Source organism: Diorhabda carinulata, chromosome 1 (genome assembly GCF_026250575.1).
Source record: "Diorhabda carinulata isolate Delta chromosome 1, icDioCari1.1, whole genome shotgun sequence".
NCBI classification, from domain to species: domain Eukaryota; kingdom Metazoa; phylum Arthropoda; class Insecta; order Coleoptera; family Chrysomelidae; genus Diorhabda; species Diorhabda carinulata.
Genome location: NC_079460.1, coordinates 33,448,176 through 33,466,600, shown reverse-complemented (window position 1 = coordinate 33,466,600; position 18,425 = coordinate 33,448,176). Strand labels below are relative to the sequence as shown.

At 30.5% G+C, this 18,425-nt stretch overlaps 2 protein-coding genes across 2 annotated transcripts; one reads left to right on the top strand and one right to left on the bottom strand.

The window, feature by feature from the left end:
* Positions 1 to 4,400: 4,400 nt before the first annotated feature.
* LOC130891395 (arylsulfatase B-like) lies at positions 4,401 to 14,410 on the top strand. The gene is made up of 8 exons (XM_057796118.1): positions 4,401 to 4,557; positions 4,942 to 5,101; positions 7,163 to 7,389; positions 7,455 to 7,713; positions 9,527 to 9,684; positions 9,971 to 10,106; positions 12,026 to 12,298; positions 12,419 to 14,410. Exons 1-8 carry the CDS (start codon positions 4,453 to 4,455, stop codon positions 12,961 to 12,963), a joined length of 1,863 nt encoding a protein of 620 aa, XP_057652101.1. The 5' UTR covers positions 4,401 to 4,452; the 3' UTR covers positions 12,964 to 14,410.
* A 664-nt stretch (positions 14,411 to 15,074) lies between these two features.
* On the bottom strand, positions 15,075 to 17,364 carry LOC130891523 (V-type proton ATPase subunit D). Its single transcript, XM_057796336.1, has 5 exons — positions 17,220 to 17,364; positions 17,000 to 17,117; positions 16,638 to 16,785; positions 16,196 to 16,411; positions 15,075 to 15,683 (listed from the first exon to the last, which is right to left on the bottom strand). The coding sequence occupies exons 1-5, from the start codon at positions 17,258 to 17,260 to the stop codon at positions 15,463 to 15,465; spliced, it is 744 nt and encodes a 247-aa protein (XP_057652319.1). The 5' UTR covers positions 17,261 to 17,364; the 3' UTR covers positions 15,075 to 15,462.
* Positions 17,365 to 18,425: the final 1,061 nt, after the last annotated feature.

Genomic DNA, 18,425 nt, shown 5'->3' with positions numbered 1-18,425 from the left:
ATAGTGGATTTTTGAGCAGACCCACCAGTTATAAGTATAAATTCACAGTTACACCGATTTAGATATTTGGAAAATAAAATTTGTAGCTTTATAGGCTTGATCCCCTAATCATATCTCTTAACAGATGAGATCAACTCGAGACCACACCAAATGTTTAGATTGAAAATAAACCAATATATAACGTAAGACTAAAGCGTAAATAACAAAAAAAAATGTAATACACTACATAACACCACTATGGTACATAAAACTAGATTCGATATACTTAGACTACGAAATAAAATCTTACCGTAAAAGATCTTCGAGGACCAGAAAAATAAAAAACTGTCTCAAAATCAAATCAAGCAATATCTAATACACTTAATCTAGATTAGACTAAATAGGACGCAACCAGTGTAACCAACGAAGCACAATGTAGTATATTATAGCGGTAAAGTTAAACAGGGATAATGTATCAAGGATCAAATATTCCCGCTTTCCCCTATAACAGACTTTATCTTTCACTTACAATTCCTTGCGAATGGTAATGGTTATATCGTGATGATAGTAAAAATTGTGAGCTATATTTATCATGTAATTACCACTTCTTATTTATCGATAAGGCGGATAAATAATAATTAAAAGACATCTAGTTTGCTCCAGCAACACTAACGTTGATAAGTTGGAATTTCTGTTGTGAAGAAAAATTTAAAAGTTTTACTGTATTATTTCCTATATCTTTTTTCGAACTAAAAACAAAACTACAACTTCAAAAAGGTGAGAAACCGTTCTAATTTACTAAATTAATGTCATAGTGATATAAGGATTTTTTATTAAACAAAAACAAAAAATTGTTTATAAAACATAAGAAACAAAATTTAATATTGTAAATATATTTTACGATTATTATATATTTTTTAATCCAATTGCTCTTTACTAAAAATCAATGTTATTCGAGTACATTTATGCAATTATTATTCAAAACCTTTTATCATTTTTTGGATAGTTTCATATTTTCATAGATATAAAGATTCGATGGTTCAGTGATTCAGATTATTTTTGACGTAGATTTTTTATAAAAGAAGTTTTGCAAACACCGAGACAAATGATGGTCAGATTGTGCAATATCCGGGTTATACTATGGTTGCTTAAAATTTTCTAACCAAGTTCTGTCAATTATTGGCGAATCTAAGATGTGTGTGTGTGTGTATGTGTGTGTGCTAGCGTTATCGTTGTGGGTGGGACACGACGCCCAACTCTGAACGCGTCTTCTCAATTTCTTACTGTAATCTTGTCCATTTTCACAGTATAGTACGTAATCCACGGTGAATTTCCTTTGTAACTTCAAATTCCGCCTGTGGAGATTGCATCATGTTCCAGGTTGGCTCAATCGGACTAGTAGTGTTCGATATACTGTTAACAACCATGGACTCTTCCACAAAGAACAGGACAATCTACCTAATCAAATCTGTCAGACGTCTTCTGACATCACGACATTACCTTGCTTTATAGTAAAATGTATACAAACTATATAATGTGGCTTTTTCCATATAAACTCATTTTAATAGGTGAATAACATGTGATTAGCTTCTCAAGTTAGAAAAAGTTATAAGCACAACATGAAAACCTATTCTTTGTGGAAGTCAGCAACATTTACTGTAAAAATCGAGAAATAGTTCATATCAAATCAATCCCTTCTGCCAATCCAAAGCCCTGGAAAACGTTTGTTCAAAAACTTAAGCGAATATCATAATTGTTGTTGTTATTTAATAAGTCACCAAATTCTTCACAAAATTGAAGTGGTGGATCAAGATCATCTTCGATGAACACTAGATGCTGATACACCAAAGATTCAAGATAATTGTTCCATAAAATCTTCATTTGTAAATGTCCCAATGCCGCTACACAGTTTCACTACGACTGAATGTTTTACTTCGTTTTTTTTTTAACTCAACTGTGACTTGAAACTCATCTATCAATTGCTTATTGTTTTGGTAGCTTACTTGTTTCTGGGTGGTTGATATTAAATCTTTTTGTCGTAGCCTCAGCACAGTCTGGCCTCACTAGAATATACCATTTTCGTAAGCGTAGATAATAATTTGTCTGATTAATCAGTCGTTGACAATTCTCAACTAAGTTGGAATTTCTGGAACCGTTGGTGATATTCATAATGATTATATTGTTTACACTACCCCTACACCAACACTCACAAGTACAATGTCTAACGTGTGCTCCGATAACCAAGTTGTCGCCTTCAGAGAATGAAGGTAAACTAACTGGTCTTAAGGAAAGGTAACTTGAAATTGGTACTTGATAAGATAATCATAATTTTTTTTATATTTAATCTCAAATATAGCAAAATGCAATATTTCTAAAAAAAAGTAGTTTCTTTCTATTGACGAATGATAATGGTTAAGGGGTAGATTGTATTATTGAATGGAGGTCAGCGGATGTCATTTCGAACAATTAATTCATAAAGAGTCAGCGGAGGTCATTTCGAATTAATTTGGTGAAATTTTAAGCTTTTTGTATTATTTCTTATAAAGTTTGTTGAATTTCTCTGAGCAAAATTGAATCCTATTTTACAAATTATTTTTATTTTAGTATTTTAACATTATGCTTAGATTTTATGTTTAAGGAAACTTAACATTTAGTTGAAAGATATTTTAGAAAAGGAAAAGTAAGTCCTACCTCTGTTTTATGACCCCGGACACATGGGTTGCACAAAGGACTCTTTTTACTTTTCGGAGTAATGCATATACATATTTTAGTAAAACATCTGTAATTTTACGATTCCTAAGGAGAGGCTTAGACCTCATTGTAAATATTTTATTATTAGTTTTTTAGGGAGTACAAACCGACTCTTTCAAGCGTGAGGACGCTTCTCGAAAACGTAGTCTTTTAAATAAAGACTTAATATATGAATGTTAAACACTGTGTATTTCATTTATAAATATAAAACCTAATAATCACGATTACCTATCCATAACTTTCAACAAAGTTATTCCAAAAACTTGAAAAACTGTGTAAAGAAACAAAAACATTTGTCGGTCATCCACTCTTAAATTTCTGAGCAATCATGTTTTCGTTCAAACAGCATATATTTTATTTAATTTCTAGGTTTCCATGTGCAACTTGCTACAATATTTGAAATGCTAACATTATTTTTCTTGTTCACACCCCATATGTCAATTTCCCGGATTAAAGCCATAAACAAACCAAATCTTCTTCATATATAAGACCCTTTACTATGCCCATGACTTTTTTATAAATTAAAGCAGTAATTATTTATCATCATGTCACATTGTAACCTATTATATATAGACGTTAGACAAACGAGGGAAATTGCGCAAAAGTGCTCTCTTGCATCAGTCACGGATTCGGTATATCAACAACCGCTAAAACTCAGGCAGGCATTGAATTAGTTGAGCGCCCACCATATTCTCCAGATTTAGCTCCCAGCTATTACCAGCTGTCTTACAGACATGAATAAAAGTTTGTAAAGGGATAACAAAGCCATATGTGCGGTAAATCAGTGATTTGTGGAGGCTGAACAGTTTTTTCTTAAAACACATTAGAAATGTTAGAGCTTCAGTTGGGAAAATGTGTCAACTATAATGAAGATTACTATAATGAAAAATAAGATTATCCAATTTTTTATTTTAAGTGGGTCAGTGGAGGACTAAAATGATCAGTTTCTGCATAATAACCGATAAAATCCTTGCCTTGCTTCAAGAATCGATCATCCAAATCAGTTGTAACAAAACTATTGTGAATCCTAAATGAAACAGCCTTTACTCATTTTAAAGACATTATCAAATTTCCTAAAGCTATACTTGATATTTAAAAGAAGTTATCACATTATGAAAAAATAAACATTATTTCAGTAATTAGACACGCTATATATCGATTACAATAGGTTATTTGGAATCTGAAAGAGTTGACGTTTTTACAACCTGCACTTAAGCTCGAACACGAGTTTGTCGAAGAATTTTTATAGACTAACATCAACTTTTGTTTATACCGTAATATACTATTTATTTATTATTTATTGATTAACCGAATATTAGAACTAAGTACTTTTTTTAATACTATAAGAGTTACACCCTGAAAATACCAATTGTATTTAATTCCTTGTAATATACAGTATAGGTGTGTCGAGTAACCTGATAATTTCAGTTAAACTACAAATTCTTAGTAAAGTTGTATATAATGGATAAAATTCTCCTTGAAAAATTCCACATTTATATGCTTGAGCAGTTTTTTTTAATTATTGTCCGAGTACTAATCAATTATCAAAAAGTTCCAAAGTATGAATCAATTTCATGCTTGATCGTAGGAATAATATTGTATGACTCCCTCTCAATTATTAACTGTTTCATTGAATAAATCAATTAATTTTATTAATGTATTATATAGTATTGTAACCGATGTCGAGTTAAACGAAAGAAATTTCGAAAAATAATTTCGAGAATGGAGTACCTATGGAGTTTCTATATATTTCTTCTGTTTGTGGTTAAAGTTTGTGAGATGACCCCAGAAAAGCCGAATATAATTGTTATAATTGCAGATGATATGGTAAGATATTTTTTCATTCATAAAAAACTGCAACCTATATGTTTGGGATATTGTGAACTTTTTTAAATTTAATTGTTGTTTAATATGTAATTGTAAATTAGAAGCGAAATGTTAGACAAAAGTAGAAAGTTTTGAAAAGTTATATGAACAGAAGCACTACATTTTAAATGTTTTTTCAACAAATCTTATAACGAGGGTATACATATATTATATATAAATTTTCTATAAAAGTTTCCAAAACAACTGGAGATTTGAAAATATGTTCTTATCTGCAGTTTTTAGGAATTTATGAGGATGAATTGAAATGATAATGCAATTATATTAGAATAAAAATGTCTTCTCTGTTATCTTGTTTCGTATCTTATATCTACATTCAAATTCAAGGGATTCAATGATGTAGGATTCCACGGAAGCGATGAAATACCAACACCTAATGTAGACGCTCTTGCTTACAACGGTGTTATCTTGAATAGTCACTATACTCAAGCACTATGTACCCCTTCTCGAGCTTCGTTTCTTACTGGAAAATATCCAATTCACATAGGTAAGTGAATTTTCTTTAAATAATTAACACAATGAAAAATGTATATAATTATTTGTATGACTGGTGAATTTATGCATAAAAAAATTTGAAAGTTTTAAAAAAAATTAAGGGATTTTTTTTTTATTTATTATTAACAACGTTGAACTGAGGTATTTTATTTCACTCACTGACTGTATGTCGATATTACTTATTTTGAGTACGGGGACAGGTGGATCCGACTTTCTCGAGAAATGAATGCATTTTTTTTTTTTGAATATTAAGTTTCCAGCCTGTGTTTTTGAGCCAGTTCTCGATATTGTTTATGGCTTGCTGTATGTTTTGTTGCATAGTGCTGAAGTTCTTGCCTCTGGTGTATATAACTAGATCATCCGCATAGAGCCTGGCCTGTACAGGGGAGTGACTATTCAGTACGATGTCGTTTATTGCTATTAAATACAATGTGGGGCTGAGAACAGATCCTTGTGGGGTTCCATTTTCCTGTTGGTATGTGTCTGATAATATTCCATTGGCTCTTACTCGAAATGATCTTTCTTTCAAAAAATTGTGTATGAACTGCAACCTGTGTCCATTTATACCCCAGAGCTCTAGTTTCTTTATTATATGTAGTCTCCATACCGTACCATATGCTTTGCTCACATTAAAAAAGGTAGCAATGCATGTTTGTTTATTGGCATATCCTTCGTTTATATAATTTTCGATATTTACTAGGTCTTCTCTCGACTCACTTGCTCGAGGTTTTTTTTGTGTTGGTGTTTTCGGGTTTGCGGAAATCATCAAACTTTGATTGGCAGTCATCTTCATTGTTTAGTGGAGGAGTTTGGATTTCTGCTATACTTCTTTTGTTTGTGTTGTGGAATTTCAGTTTCGATAGTGGCACTACTGTTCTGTAGGTTGGGATGAGCCTGGTCATTAGGAGCTACGACTTCTTGAATGTTATTATCTTCTCGTGGACGTATTTCAGTTTGAACCGTTGGGCATTGCGATGCTATGTGGCCCAGTTGTTTGCATCCGTGACATGTGAGGGTATCTGTCGACAGGAATATGCGATACTGGGTATTATCATGTGTTATCAGCATCGAATCAGGAATTGTAATTTGATCTGTAGGTGATACATAAACTTATCTCCGGAAACTAAGGATTTGGGAGTATTGGGGATCTGGTATATTTATCCGAAGGAAAGTTGTTAGGGACATCAGCTTGAATCCTATTTCTTGTAATTTATTTTCTAATATAGAATATATTTGGGCTAGCATTCGACATAACAAGTCGCTTGGAAGGAGTTATTAATTTTCGTGCTCGCAGAATTTCATTATTGACAATGATATGCCCATGTTCATTCAGAAACAGATCGACAATTTCTGGACTTGATAGGTACAAGCATACTCTGTTGTAGGATATTCTTCAGCAGAAGATGACATTTTTGGGGCCGATAAGTGAACCAATAGCTAGAATATATTCCTGAATTTTTGTTTCATTAATAGCATTGAATATTATGGCTTGGTTTTTTTCTGGAAAAGATTTTGAGGCTGGTTGGTTTAATACTGCTCAGTATTGCTTCTTCAACATATTCTGATTGAGATTATGTCTGTGGATGCTGAGATTGGTGAGAGCTCTGGGGGTTCCTGTAGTCAGAAACCCCCTGGTTTGAGGTAGACATTGTTATGGATGAAGACAAAATATAGGTAAGTTGTCCTGAATGCGGTCCTTCCTCCATTTGTTTTGGTGATAAGATCTCTCACTTGAACCGGTTTCTATCTTGACCTCCTATCAGTTTTTGTTTGTATCAGATTGATTTAATTGATGAATTTTACAATTGGTAATTGATGTAAACAAATTTTCCACTTACTACTTTTGGGTTTGGATTTTCTCGTCTTTTACCTCTCTAATGGTACAGCTTTCAAAAACAACTTTTGCTTCGGTAGTAACTTTTGACTTCAATAATACCGAGCTGGAAGAACAGTGTGAATCACTTATACGTCCAGAGCCGGACTCTATATAATTACTTATTAATTATTGATTTTAAACAGACAAATAGATTGTTTTACAGTTATCCTTATTCAGGTATGCAACATCTAGTAATCTTGGAACCAGAGCCATGGGGAATGCCTTTAAATGAAACAATTATTCCACAACTTTTGAAAAAAAATGGATACTCTACTCATGCTATTGGAAAATGGCATTTGGGTTTCTTCGAAAAAGAGTATACCCCTACATTCAGAGGTTTTGATACTCATTATGGATATTATCAAGGACTTCATGATTATTATACCCACATGACATATGGAACTGTAAGTATATTCTTATTCATCATCATAACAACTAATTCCAGTTATTTCTAACCACATTCTTTTAGTACTCTCATGAAATGGTTGGTTATGATATGAGAAGAAATTTGGAAGTGGATTACAATACCAAAGGCAAATATAGTACAACTTTATTCACACAGGAAGCGGTAAGGTTAATACACGAACATGATACCACAAACCCCATGTTTATGTACATGGCTCACTTGGCTCCTCACTCAGGAAACGCTGATAATCCGTTACAAGCACCTGATGAAGAAATTGCTCAATTTGCACACATCAAAGATCCAGAAAGACGTATTTACGCAGGTGATAAAATAATTTTTTTTCCGGTAATTTACACCAGAGTCAGTTTTTATTGATGAAAGGTTTAAATTTATAATAACGCAAAATGTTTTCGAATTTTTTTAAAACAAAGTAAAATTTTTACCACAATATTTCAAGAATTTCATAATATCTTTTCCGACACATAGTTAGGTATGTCTCCTTTTAAATGTTTTTCACAGAAAATTGCGTAGCCCGGGAATAAAGCCAACCATTACTATACTTATAAGGAAGTTCTGATGCAATATTTGTCGCGTCATATAGTCGGAAAAACTGTTATGTCTTCCGAGCAACGGTCAAAATTTAGTTTAAATATGTAGACTTCAAAACCTATAAATATTTCCAATAGAAACATTTGTTTAAATTGGAAAAAACTGCATAATATATCAGAATAATGAAACAATCATAAAAGTCGAAATGATTATTTTTATCATATTAATTGGGTTAAGATAACCACCACAATCTTTATTGACATAAATAATACAAAAACATTATTGTTATGCTACCATGACAAAGAATTTGCGAGAATAGGTCAATGAACCATAACAAAATCTTTTACAACTATGTCAAACAATAATTCATTCATTTTTTTAATAACCGACTACTTGATAATTTTTAAAGTTTTACTGAACTGAACTTGGAGGTAGCATCTTCAGAGATCGAAGGTAAACGTCGATAGACTTTTTGTCCCGTCAATGATATTTTTGAGAATAATGGAAAAATTATTGATAGAAGACAGATTAAGCTCATTAAAATCCATTTCTTGATTGGTAATTTTAACTTGCTACATTTTAGAGAACGCCATCCGTATTCAAGATAGAGGGCGCTTAAGAAAAACATTTCTTACGATTTTGCCGCAACTACTGGCTACATTGTATTGAAATTTTATACGAATATATTTGGGAAGCTGATACATCCAATGAATTTGTTTAATGTCTAACTCTCGTGCCAAATAGTATTGAACACAACTTAGATTTATTATACATATAAATTTCAATACAATGTTGCAAGATGTTGCGGAAAAATCCTTTTTTTCTTCAAAACCCTTTATCTTGAATACGGATGGCGTTATGAAAATTTTTTAATGAGTAAAACCCAAATATTTTTCAGTTTTCTATCTATCCTTAAGACAGGATAACCTTTTTTGTAAACACCCTGTATGCTGCTTTGCTGATACGTTTTAATAACGAAAAACAACCGCATTTGTTAAAGTAACGTATTTTGCTCCAGTAAATGTTGCAGAATTAGGTTATGATTTATATTTTTATTACCTCATCCACCATATTCACCTGATCTGATTCCCCATGATCACTTTCTATTCCCAAACTAAAAAAATAGCTTTGTTGCAAGCCATTTCAGACAGTAGGTAATGGCAGAAACAAACGTGTTTAGAATTAAAAAATAATATATTATTTCTTACAGTAAAGTAACTTCTTGATTGAACAATCACGCTCCCGTCAAACCGCCATTGTATTTATTCTTATCAAACAAGGAACATCAATACGGAACAATAATCAATTGTGGGAAATTAAAAATTCACACACTGAAAAAAATATCCTCGGCATCGGTTGGAGGTTACATTTGTTGTTGTGTCATTTCACATTTTTCAATTGATTCTCTCGAATTGCCAAACAATTGAAATTGATAGTTTTACTTGGATTTACTTCATGAACATTTCAATTATATACTACTCGTCTTATAACAGCATATTTTTGTAATATTCTGTGATTGAGTGCATTAGAATACATTTTGTAATTTTTCTAGACATTAAATATTTTAATTGGTAAATTTATTTAAGCAATGGTATCAATGTTAGACAAAAGCGTTGGCGCTATAGTGGGAGCTCTTCGTGACAAACAAATGCTACAAAATTCCGTAATCCTTTTCATATCTGATAATGGTGCTCAACCAATGGGTATTCATGCAAACCACGGATCTAATTATCCATTAAGAGGGGTAAGCTCAATTTGTTTACCATGTTAGTTATTAAATTAATTATTATATGTAAAAATGAGAATGGTATAAACAAAAGCTCGATACCAGGACAAATTTTACAGTAGTTGTTATATCTCAAAACGACATTCCGCCAATTGTTTTATTCTAAGTATGTAGTTGAAATGGAGGGTCGAACAAAAATTCTAAATCTTTTCTAGTTGTTGAGAACCAAAAGATTTATGTGATTTATTTATATTTAATGATACAATTTTCGAATTACTGAAACCCAAAGTTGACAATTTTGCAGACCAAGAACTCAATATGGGAAGGTGGCCATAGAAACATAGCTGCCATATGGAGCCCGCTTATTAAAAAACCTCAACGAGTTTCTAATCAACTAATGCATATTTCAGATTGGCTCCCAACATTTTGTTCAATTGCAGGTAAATTGAATTGTGAATAATATCGTAGTAATCTATTTATATTTGATTTCAAACGAACATTCGATTATAAATTAGTAGGTATTAGGCCAAATGTTTAAGTAGGATCTACACTATTTTTGGTTATGAAAAATCAAAAAATTTTTTCTTCAATTCGTTTATTTCTACACTGATTAAATTGTTGAGAAATTCACGCAACATTGCAGAGAAAGCAAGTAGCATGAAGAATGGTAATCCTAATCCCAATAAAAAAATTTTTAATAATTTGTAAGAATTGTTTAAATTATGATATTCAATTTTTGTTCAAATTGTTCATTGTTGTTTCTATTTTACGACAAAAATACGATATTTTTCATAAAAAAATTTTTAAATATAGTTTCGGAGATATATTGGGGAATTTATGGTTTTTGGATTTTTTATTGGACAAAAAAATGTTGACATTTTGTTATAAAATTGATCATTTTTTTCATAAATGCGCCTACAAAATTAAAAAAATATATATTGAAAATATTAATTTATGGCCAAAAATAGGATGGACTCCACTACCAAATAATAATCGAGATTAGAGTTTATATGGGTACACCGAATGGGTTTTTACAAACTAGAAATAAAGTAAATTTTAACAATTTTCCATAAAACGGAAAAATATTATGATCGTCTGAATACTACAAACATTCTGTATAATGACGTATGTCTCCAATAATAAAATACTTTATGAGTAGTGGCGTATCTAAGTATGGATAATTTGGGCTCTGCCTATGGCTTAGTGCTTGAAGGTGCCATCAGACTTAGAATCCCAGTTTATTTTTAATTAAATAAAATTCTAAATAATATTGGTCATGGTAAAATAATGGTATTGGTAAAATAGCAAAATAAAAATATCGTTTTATCTTTACCTAAAATAGATAACAAAACATAACTCCTATTTTACACTTTATAAAAATACGGTGGCCTTTCGGTTATTCAAACTTGGCGCGGTGATTGAAATACGTGAGTCGTTTATAAAAAAGTTTGTTTATGAATTATTCATTCCCTGATGCTTGTTCGAATCTTGCTAACATTTGTCATGTTTCATTGTAAATGCTATAGTTTACTTCTATTTAATTTTATTTATTTTACTACTTTTATTAAATTGGTACTACGTATACCAATTTCATATTATATGTACAAAAGTCATTGAAAGTAGTGTGTATTGAATCTTTCTGTACTAATTTATGGCTAAACATATATAATTTATAAATGTCAAAAACAATCTATTAGAGCACTTAAATGATTTGTGGGTAGTACTTCCAGATGGAGAAAGTAAAAACATAAAATCTTATGAGTTTTACGAAGAATTCCAACTTTTAGTGCTTAATCTAAATACATAATTAGTAATAAACTGGGAGAAGTCTATCCTAATATTCATATTACTATTAGACTTACGCTTCCACAGGTACATATTAAAAACTACTTACGAAACAATACGAATCAGAATCAACTGTCCGGTTGAGCAATACTCGCAATCGAAATAGATTTAGCTGCAATACTTTGTAACAAATCCTAATTAAAGAACTTGAGCAAAGCAAAAAGCCTAAGAATATTACTTTTTGAAGAAAATTAAATCACACATTATAAAATAAAATCTATATGATTTAGAAATTTTCGTATTCTCTCACTGCGCATTCATATTTTTTTGATACTAATGATGTAATATTAGAGCACGATAGATATATTGGGTACAAAGAAAAGAGTACTCGCTGATGAGACTTCGACCATGTTTATATTTGTACACGCTATGCCACTGTTCTTAAAATATTATGTTATGACCGTTTACCAGAATATTTCATTGCAAATAAAGGAATAAACCTACTTATTCTGAATCCATTTATTATTGTTTAACCTAAATTATACTCAGTGAGAAGACACTTTTTTTCTTTTAGGGTTAAATATGACTACCCTTCCCAAAAATTTAGATGGTATGGATATGTGGGATTCTATTTCAATGGGTACAGGAAGTCCAAGAACTGAATTTGTTTACAACATTGACGACATATTTAAATATGGAGGGGTTAGGCAAGGAGATTGGAAATATATATACGGCTCTGCTACTCAAGGACAAATGGATATATGGTATGGAAACAATGGGACATCCGAGGAGTATTTCTACGATATAGAACAGATTTTGACATCTAAAACCGCAACAGCACTTACAGGTATCTAAATCCTTAGTAACATTTCAAATATAAAGTATAATGATTAATTGCACCTCAGTTGTAAGACTTAATTTATAATTGATAAGCTTGATATAACTTTGAATAATATTTATTTTCTAGGGCTAATAACCTATGAACAAATACAAGATAAATATTCGAAAAATCCTACCAGAAACTTGAAACCAGTAGACAAAACTCTGATAAAAAAATTGAGAAAGGATGCTACGATCAAATGTGCACCGCCAGATCCTGACCAACTTGAAGAAACGAAATGTAATCCTCTTCAATCTCCATGTTTATTCAACATCAGGGATGACCCTTGTGAAAGGATTAACTTAGCTTCAACCAGGCCTAATGTGCTTAGAAATTTAGAATACCTTAATCTTGAATACAGAAAAACTGCTTTGCCTCCTGGGAACAAACCAGTAGATCCAAATGCTGATCCATTGTTATGGAACAACACTTGGGTGAGCTGGAGAAGCTGTGACAGTATTCTTAAAATAAAATTAATGGAAGTGTCTTCGTTATCCTCAATGGGTATTATACTGATTGTTGGGGCTTGTTTATTGATAATTGTTATGATAGCTATTTTAGCGAAAGTAAATAAAAGTAAACGGAAAACTGAATGTATACCGAGGGATCTATTAGTTCAGGAAAATGTGTAACATATTAGGGTCATTTCAAGTTCAATCCAATTTCTCTGAATTTGACGAAACTTACTCGATAGTTCCTTAAAAACCACAGAAACTTTTAATCTACGAGAATTTTAAAATAATCACATATAATTCTATAATATACCTATTGTATTAAAAACGAGCGTGAGGCAGCAATGCCTATGTAAACATATTATCTTTCATAAGATTATTTAAGGATCATATTAGTAAAAAGTTTTTATCTATATTCTATAAATTGAAACGTTTATATGAAAACTGATTATCAGAATATATTCAGAGTCTTAGTCTTTTTTAGTTTTTATCTAGAAAATTCATTTTGATTTATCGACATCCATTGGATGGAATTGCCAGAGAGGTGACTTTAAATTAGTACAAAAAGAAAGCGTGAATGTTAAAATTTTAAGCAATCGCTTAAAATTACGGGAACATCTAGTTCGTGCAACAAGCGCAACAAATTTTTTGGAAACATTCAATCCCTCTATTCTTTCTTTATTATAGATCTTTTCATTATGCTTTCCTAAAGATTTCGCCTCAAATTCTGAGCAGGCCTAACAAATTTCATGTTGAAGCTATAACATAATTTGGAAGCTCGCATTTAATGCTGATAATTTCAATTTAATAATAATTTTCAACACAACACTTAATTAGATCTAGTATTTTGTTTATTTTTTATTTTTAAATCTAATTTTGACTCATTAAAAGCTCTGACTGTTCGACGACATCAGAAATATTATATTATAGAATCGTAACAATTATATCATCTATACTAATGGTACACAATACACAATTAATATGAGAAATTCAGGAAACTATGTCTCAATAAATTATATTAGGAGCCATTAGAAAGGCGTATTTGTAATTGAGAGAATGTCATGTTAAAATTATGAACTCATTTCACATCCATGGACTAGAATTAGTAAAAGTGCGAAATTCTGAATTGATTCTAAAACGTAGCATACAAGACTATCCATATAAAAATTTGAGAATTTTGGCAACGTCGTTGAGCCTCCCCAGCAAATCACAATGCTTTAATGGTATTATTTTTTTAATTGGGCTTCTTGTAGGATATACTTTTTACTGAGTACAAATTCGGGAAGGCTCGACATTCTTGGATTTCATACTATATACTTACAATGACTTTGGAAACCAAGACACTTAGACATTCAACTTCTGTTAAATAATTATATATCTTATGTTCATGCAAAAAGTACATTTAAAATATGTAAGTATTCGTGTGTTTTTAATGTTTTGAAAAAACATCACTGAATACATAAAACCTATTTATCCATAGTTGGGATATTTTTCAGGATGAAAAATTTTCTTAAAACTGACTGTACATAATTAAGTGGATAATGATTAAATATTTATTACTGTTATTTTGAAGTTTTTATTCTTAACGCATACGCAACAGTAGCAAACACCTATTTAGAATTATCCATATTTTTATTTATTGAAGTATTGGTAAGCATTTGGTATAGCCATTCAACAAATTAATTTCACCTAACAGAGACGCAATCCTCTTTTAATACAGAAGTTAAAGTTACAATTCTCGATAACAGGAAAATTGTCTATTTCCATGCCTCAAAAAGCAGCTAAGTTCATTTTCAGTGAATATCTTTCATTCTAAAATAAAAAAAAACGTGTACCAAATATGTAATTGTGGCAACTTTCTTGCCAAATATCATTCTCAAAAAAACTTCACAATACTTTAACTATACCACAACTATAATTTTTATTGAGAAAAGTGGAAACACGAAAGAAACAGGAAGGCACAGATACCAATTGAAAATAATCGTTATGAATATGGAGGTGAATTTGAAAAAGCCAAAGTAAAAGTACAAACATGTGAAAATGTGAGGTTAAGAAATATATCTATATATGATTAAATGCAAATATTCAGTTGCTCTCTCTTTTTAGTATTTTTTGATTGTATTTTAATGTATTTTGCCATCCTCTACTATGTTGATTTCAATTTTTCTCCTCATTTAAGAACTCATTTTAACACATATTTATCTTCACCAGAATATTTTCCATAATCACACAAGAACCAAATAAGCTGTGTTAAATATTTATCTTTATAACTGGAAATCAAAATCCATTGATAACTCCAACAAAATTTATTACTATAGATTAAATTTGCTAAATGCAGCATGTTATGAATATATCTACAAACTTGAATTATTAAGACAATTATTTAAAACTCAATAATACTATGATGGAATATACATTTTCTGTTAAAAATAAGATTATTTTTCACAAGTAACTCCATAAAAAAGTAGTTTGATCAAAATCATAAAGTTTAATGTCAACAGGTTACAGGTTAAATGCGAAAAATAACTATTGCAGACTGCATCTAAAAGATGTAAATAAAATATTTACTTATATATATATATATATATATATATATATATATATATATATATATATATATATATATATATATATATATATATATATATATAATTAAAGTTGTATTAAAGCTAAAGGAGTTTAAAAAAGTAGATCCTCGTCCCCTTCATCCAACAAGTTGCCAGGTTGCGATTCTTTGAGTAATCCAGCTTCCAGAAGTGCTTGTTTCTGTTTCTCTACTTTAGCTTTGTGAATTTTCTTTTTATCTTGAATTTTCTTCAACCTGTAAAACTCTTCTCTTTCCAATTCGTCAAGTTCGGAAATTATATAGGCCAAAGTGCGTTCAATTCTTGGAATGATAACTGGAATGGAAACATACAAAATTATTATAACATTAAGGGGAATGACTTGACATAAAACATTCATCACTAATCAAAAGAATGAACTAGAGAAAATAATAAACTACAAAATTATAACAAATAAAGCTGAAATTTTCTTTAGGTTTAACAAATATAAAGATGGAATATTTCCAAATACAATACAAAATAACTAAAGTAAGTTTAGTATACTATTAGATATTATCAACATAAAACAAGGTACTAGCCAGATATGCTCAAAATTATCAGGACCTCCCCATCCTAAATCGAATAATTAGAGGCCAATTTGCCTTTTACATAATTAAGCTAAATTCTTAACTAAAATAAACAATTTTACTATGGGATGAAATAATTCTGTTGAACCTCAATATTGTTGAGTATATTTGAATAGTCCTTTTAGATAAACTATTATATGTAGATACTAAATTAAGTTAAACATATTTAAATTATAATGTCACAGTATGCAATAAATTAGTATTTCAAGTGTTAATACACACCATGCTCAATAGCATTTACTCTTCTATTGGTGATTTTAATTACTTCATCCAAAGTTACAAAAGAAGTTTGCAAAGAAGCTAATTCAACCAAAAGTTTCACAGCACTTTGATAGTTCTTTTTTAATTTGGTCAGTTGTTGACCACCTCTAGCCAAACCAGCAAGTTCATAAGTATCAGTACCATCTTGATAACATTCAAATACTGGTAAAGTAACACCTGAAACAGATTTGTAAATTTCGTAATTATATATTTACATTAATTCATTATCATGCTTATGCAATGCTAATCAGTTGACCTTTTACAATTTATAACAACAATCAAATAGCAACTTTCCTCTAATACTGTACCTAAGCAAAATGTGAATTTTGAAATGTTGTAACATTAAGTATTTCAAAAATTATTGATGAATTACATATAAACATATAAATTAAAATGTTCTTACCTGCTACATTGTCTTTTTTAGTTCTTATTTTGATCTGAGCCTTGGTAACATTCTGAAGGACAACTTGATTGAAATCACCTGTTGCAAACTTTGCCTCGGCCAGGGAAAACGCTGCTTCTTTCATAACTTCTCCCATAAGAGTTTTTGTCTGTTCATTAGAAAAATAAATTAGTAAACAAATTTTTCCTTTGCAATAAACTGATAGAAAGTTCAACTTGTTCTTAATTATTTTATTCATTTTAGGAAAAATGAGTATGTGAACTTGATTCAGAAATTACTTGTAGTACCTTCATTTGATTCAAATTGTTTTGAAAGACATTTATAATTGTCAAAACTCAAGATATCTGCAGTATTAAACTTACCTCAATGATTTTATTCAAAATCATTCTAAATCGCATCTGCAAAGCATCTGCTTTTTTCTTTAATAAACTGTGGCCTTTCTGGGCACCCTTTAGACGCCCCTTCATTAACATTTGAGCTCTGTAAATTAGAGAAAAAAATGGTCACTCCCAAAAGGCAAAAATAGTTCCAATATATTTTGTTTTTTAATGAAAAATGGAATGCGTATATATATATACTTACCCTCTTGAAGGGAAGATTAATAACCTATCCTTTGAAGCCATGTTTTAGAAGTAAATTACAAAATATATGCTCCAGATGTAATAATATATGAAGGGACCAAAAAGTCAGCTGACACTAACAGCACCTGATATTGACATAATACAACTGTCATGGTGACAAATGATAGTTCTCTAATGTTCATCACAAAACATACCCAATTAGGGTATATTCTGTGATGTTCACTGTAAAATTGCATTGCAAAGCTAATGTCCGCAAAAGGTGGAGCCCACATCTTTGGTAGTCTATGCTTACAATACGGCGACTTGGTGAAAAAGTCTAATTAAAAAAAATATTTTTACTGAAGTCTACTGAAATTTACTCAAAAATGTCACATTAGAAAATCCACCAATGTAAATTCAATAATCTAGCGATTGTTGAAAGAATTATTACTATAGTGGCTAAGTATTCTAAAAGTGGAGGGAAAAAAAGAAGAAGAAAGAGCCCCTTTAGAAGTTTACTATAAATGAAATATGTATAGTGTTTATTGACTAGTTTATAGTCTTTATGATGATAAATGGATTTATTGTACTGTTATTCTCTCAGACAGATATGTATATTTCAAAATATCAAATTCAATTGAAGTAATTTCTATTCTACTTTCAATAAATGCATTATTTAGACACCTGGTTGGAGTATAGTCGATAGCAAAGATTATATTTTAGCACGACTATTGAAAAGTTGAGATCATGGCGGATTTCCAGACTATTTTATATGGATGTGTAGATAATCAGTGATAGTGATAATTGAATAATTTCATTATAGAATGCATATGATGCAGAACATCGGCTTGGAAACAGAAGGGCAAAGAAATCATTTGCTAAGAGATTAACAAGAATCTACCAAAAATAATAGATTCACTAGTACAAAATATTTCTTGCATTTAAATTTCTTAGGATGTCACTTTCCTTTTGTACATTCTAATATATATTGGACTGCCACACTTTTGAGGCCTGGGAGTCCTTCCACTGTTGGATGCAATGTACCAATAAAGTTAACATTATGGTATTTATTTAGCCAATAGTGTAACTGGTTTATTGAGCTAATTTAATGAGTTTGGGGTCTATTCACACTAAGTAAACTTTCTGAATATTGTATTCATTTTCTCATATTTTTCTGTGTATGTTTCTTAAATTATTTAATCTATTCTAGTCTTATGGCTGAAAATAC

What these genes read in the sequence shown, in the direction of transcription:
- LOC130891395 (XM_057796118.1), top strand. Translation starts at nt 4,453, where the DNA reads ATGGAGTACCTATGGAGTTTCTATATATTTCTTCTGTTTGTGGTTAAA. An exon ending in AAAATATCCAATTCACATAG is followed by an intron (nt 5,102 to 7,162) that starts GTAAGTGAATTT and finishes ATCCTTATTCAG; the next exon opens with GTATGCAACATCTAGTAATC. An exon ending in AGAAAGACGTATTTACGCAG is followed by an intron (nt 7,714 to 9,526) that starts GTGATAAAATAA and finishes AATTTATTTAAG; the next exon opens with CAATGGTATCAATGTTAGAC.
- LOC130891523 (XM_057796336.1), bottom strand. Translation starts at nt 17,260, where the DNA reads ATGGCTTCAAAGGATAGGTTATTAATCTTCCCTTCAAGAGG. An exon ending in TTAATCTTCCCTTCAAGAGG is followed by an intron (nt 17,118 to 17,219) that starts GTAAGTATATAT and finishes TCTAATTTACAG; the next exon opens with AGCTCAAATGTTAATGAAGG. An exon ending in AGTAAATGCTATTGAGCATG is followed by an intron (nt 15,684 to 16,195) that starts GTGTGTATTAAC and finishes TTTCCATTCCAG; the next exon opens with TTATCATTCCAAGAATTGAA.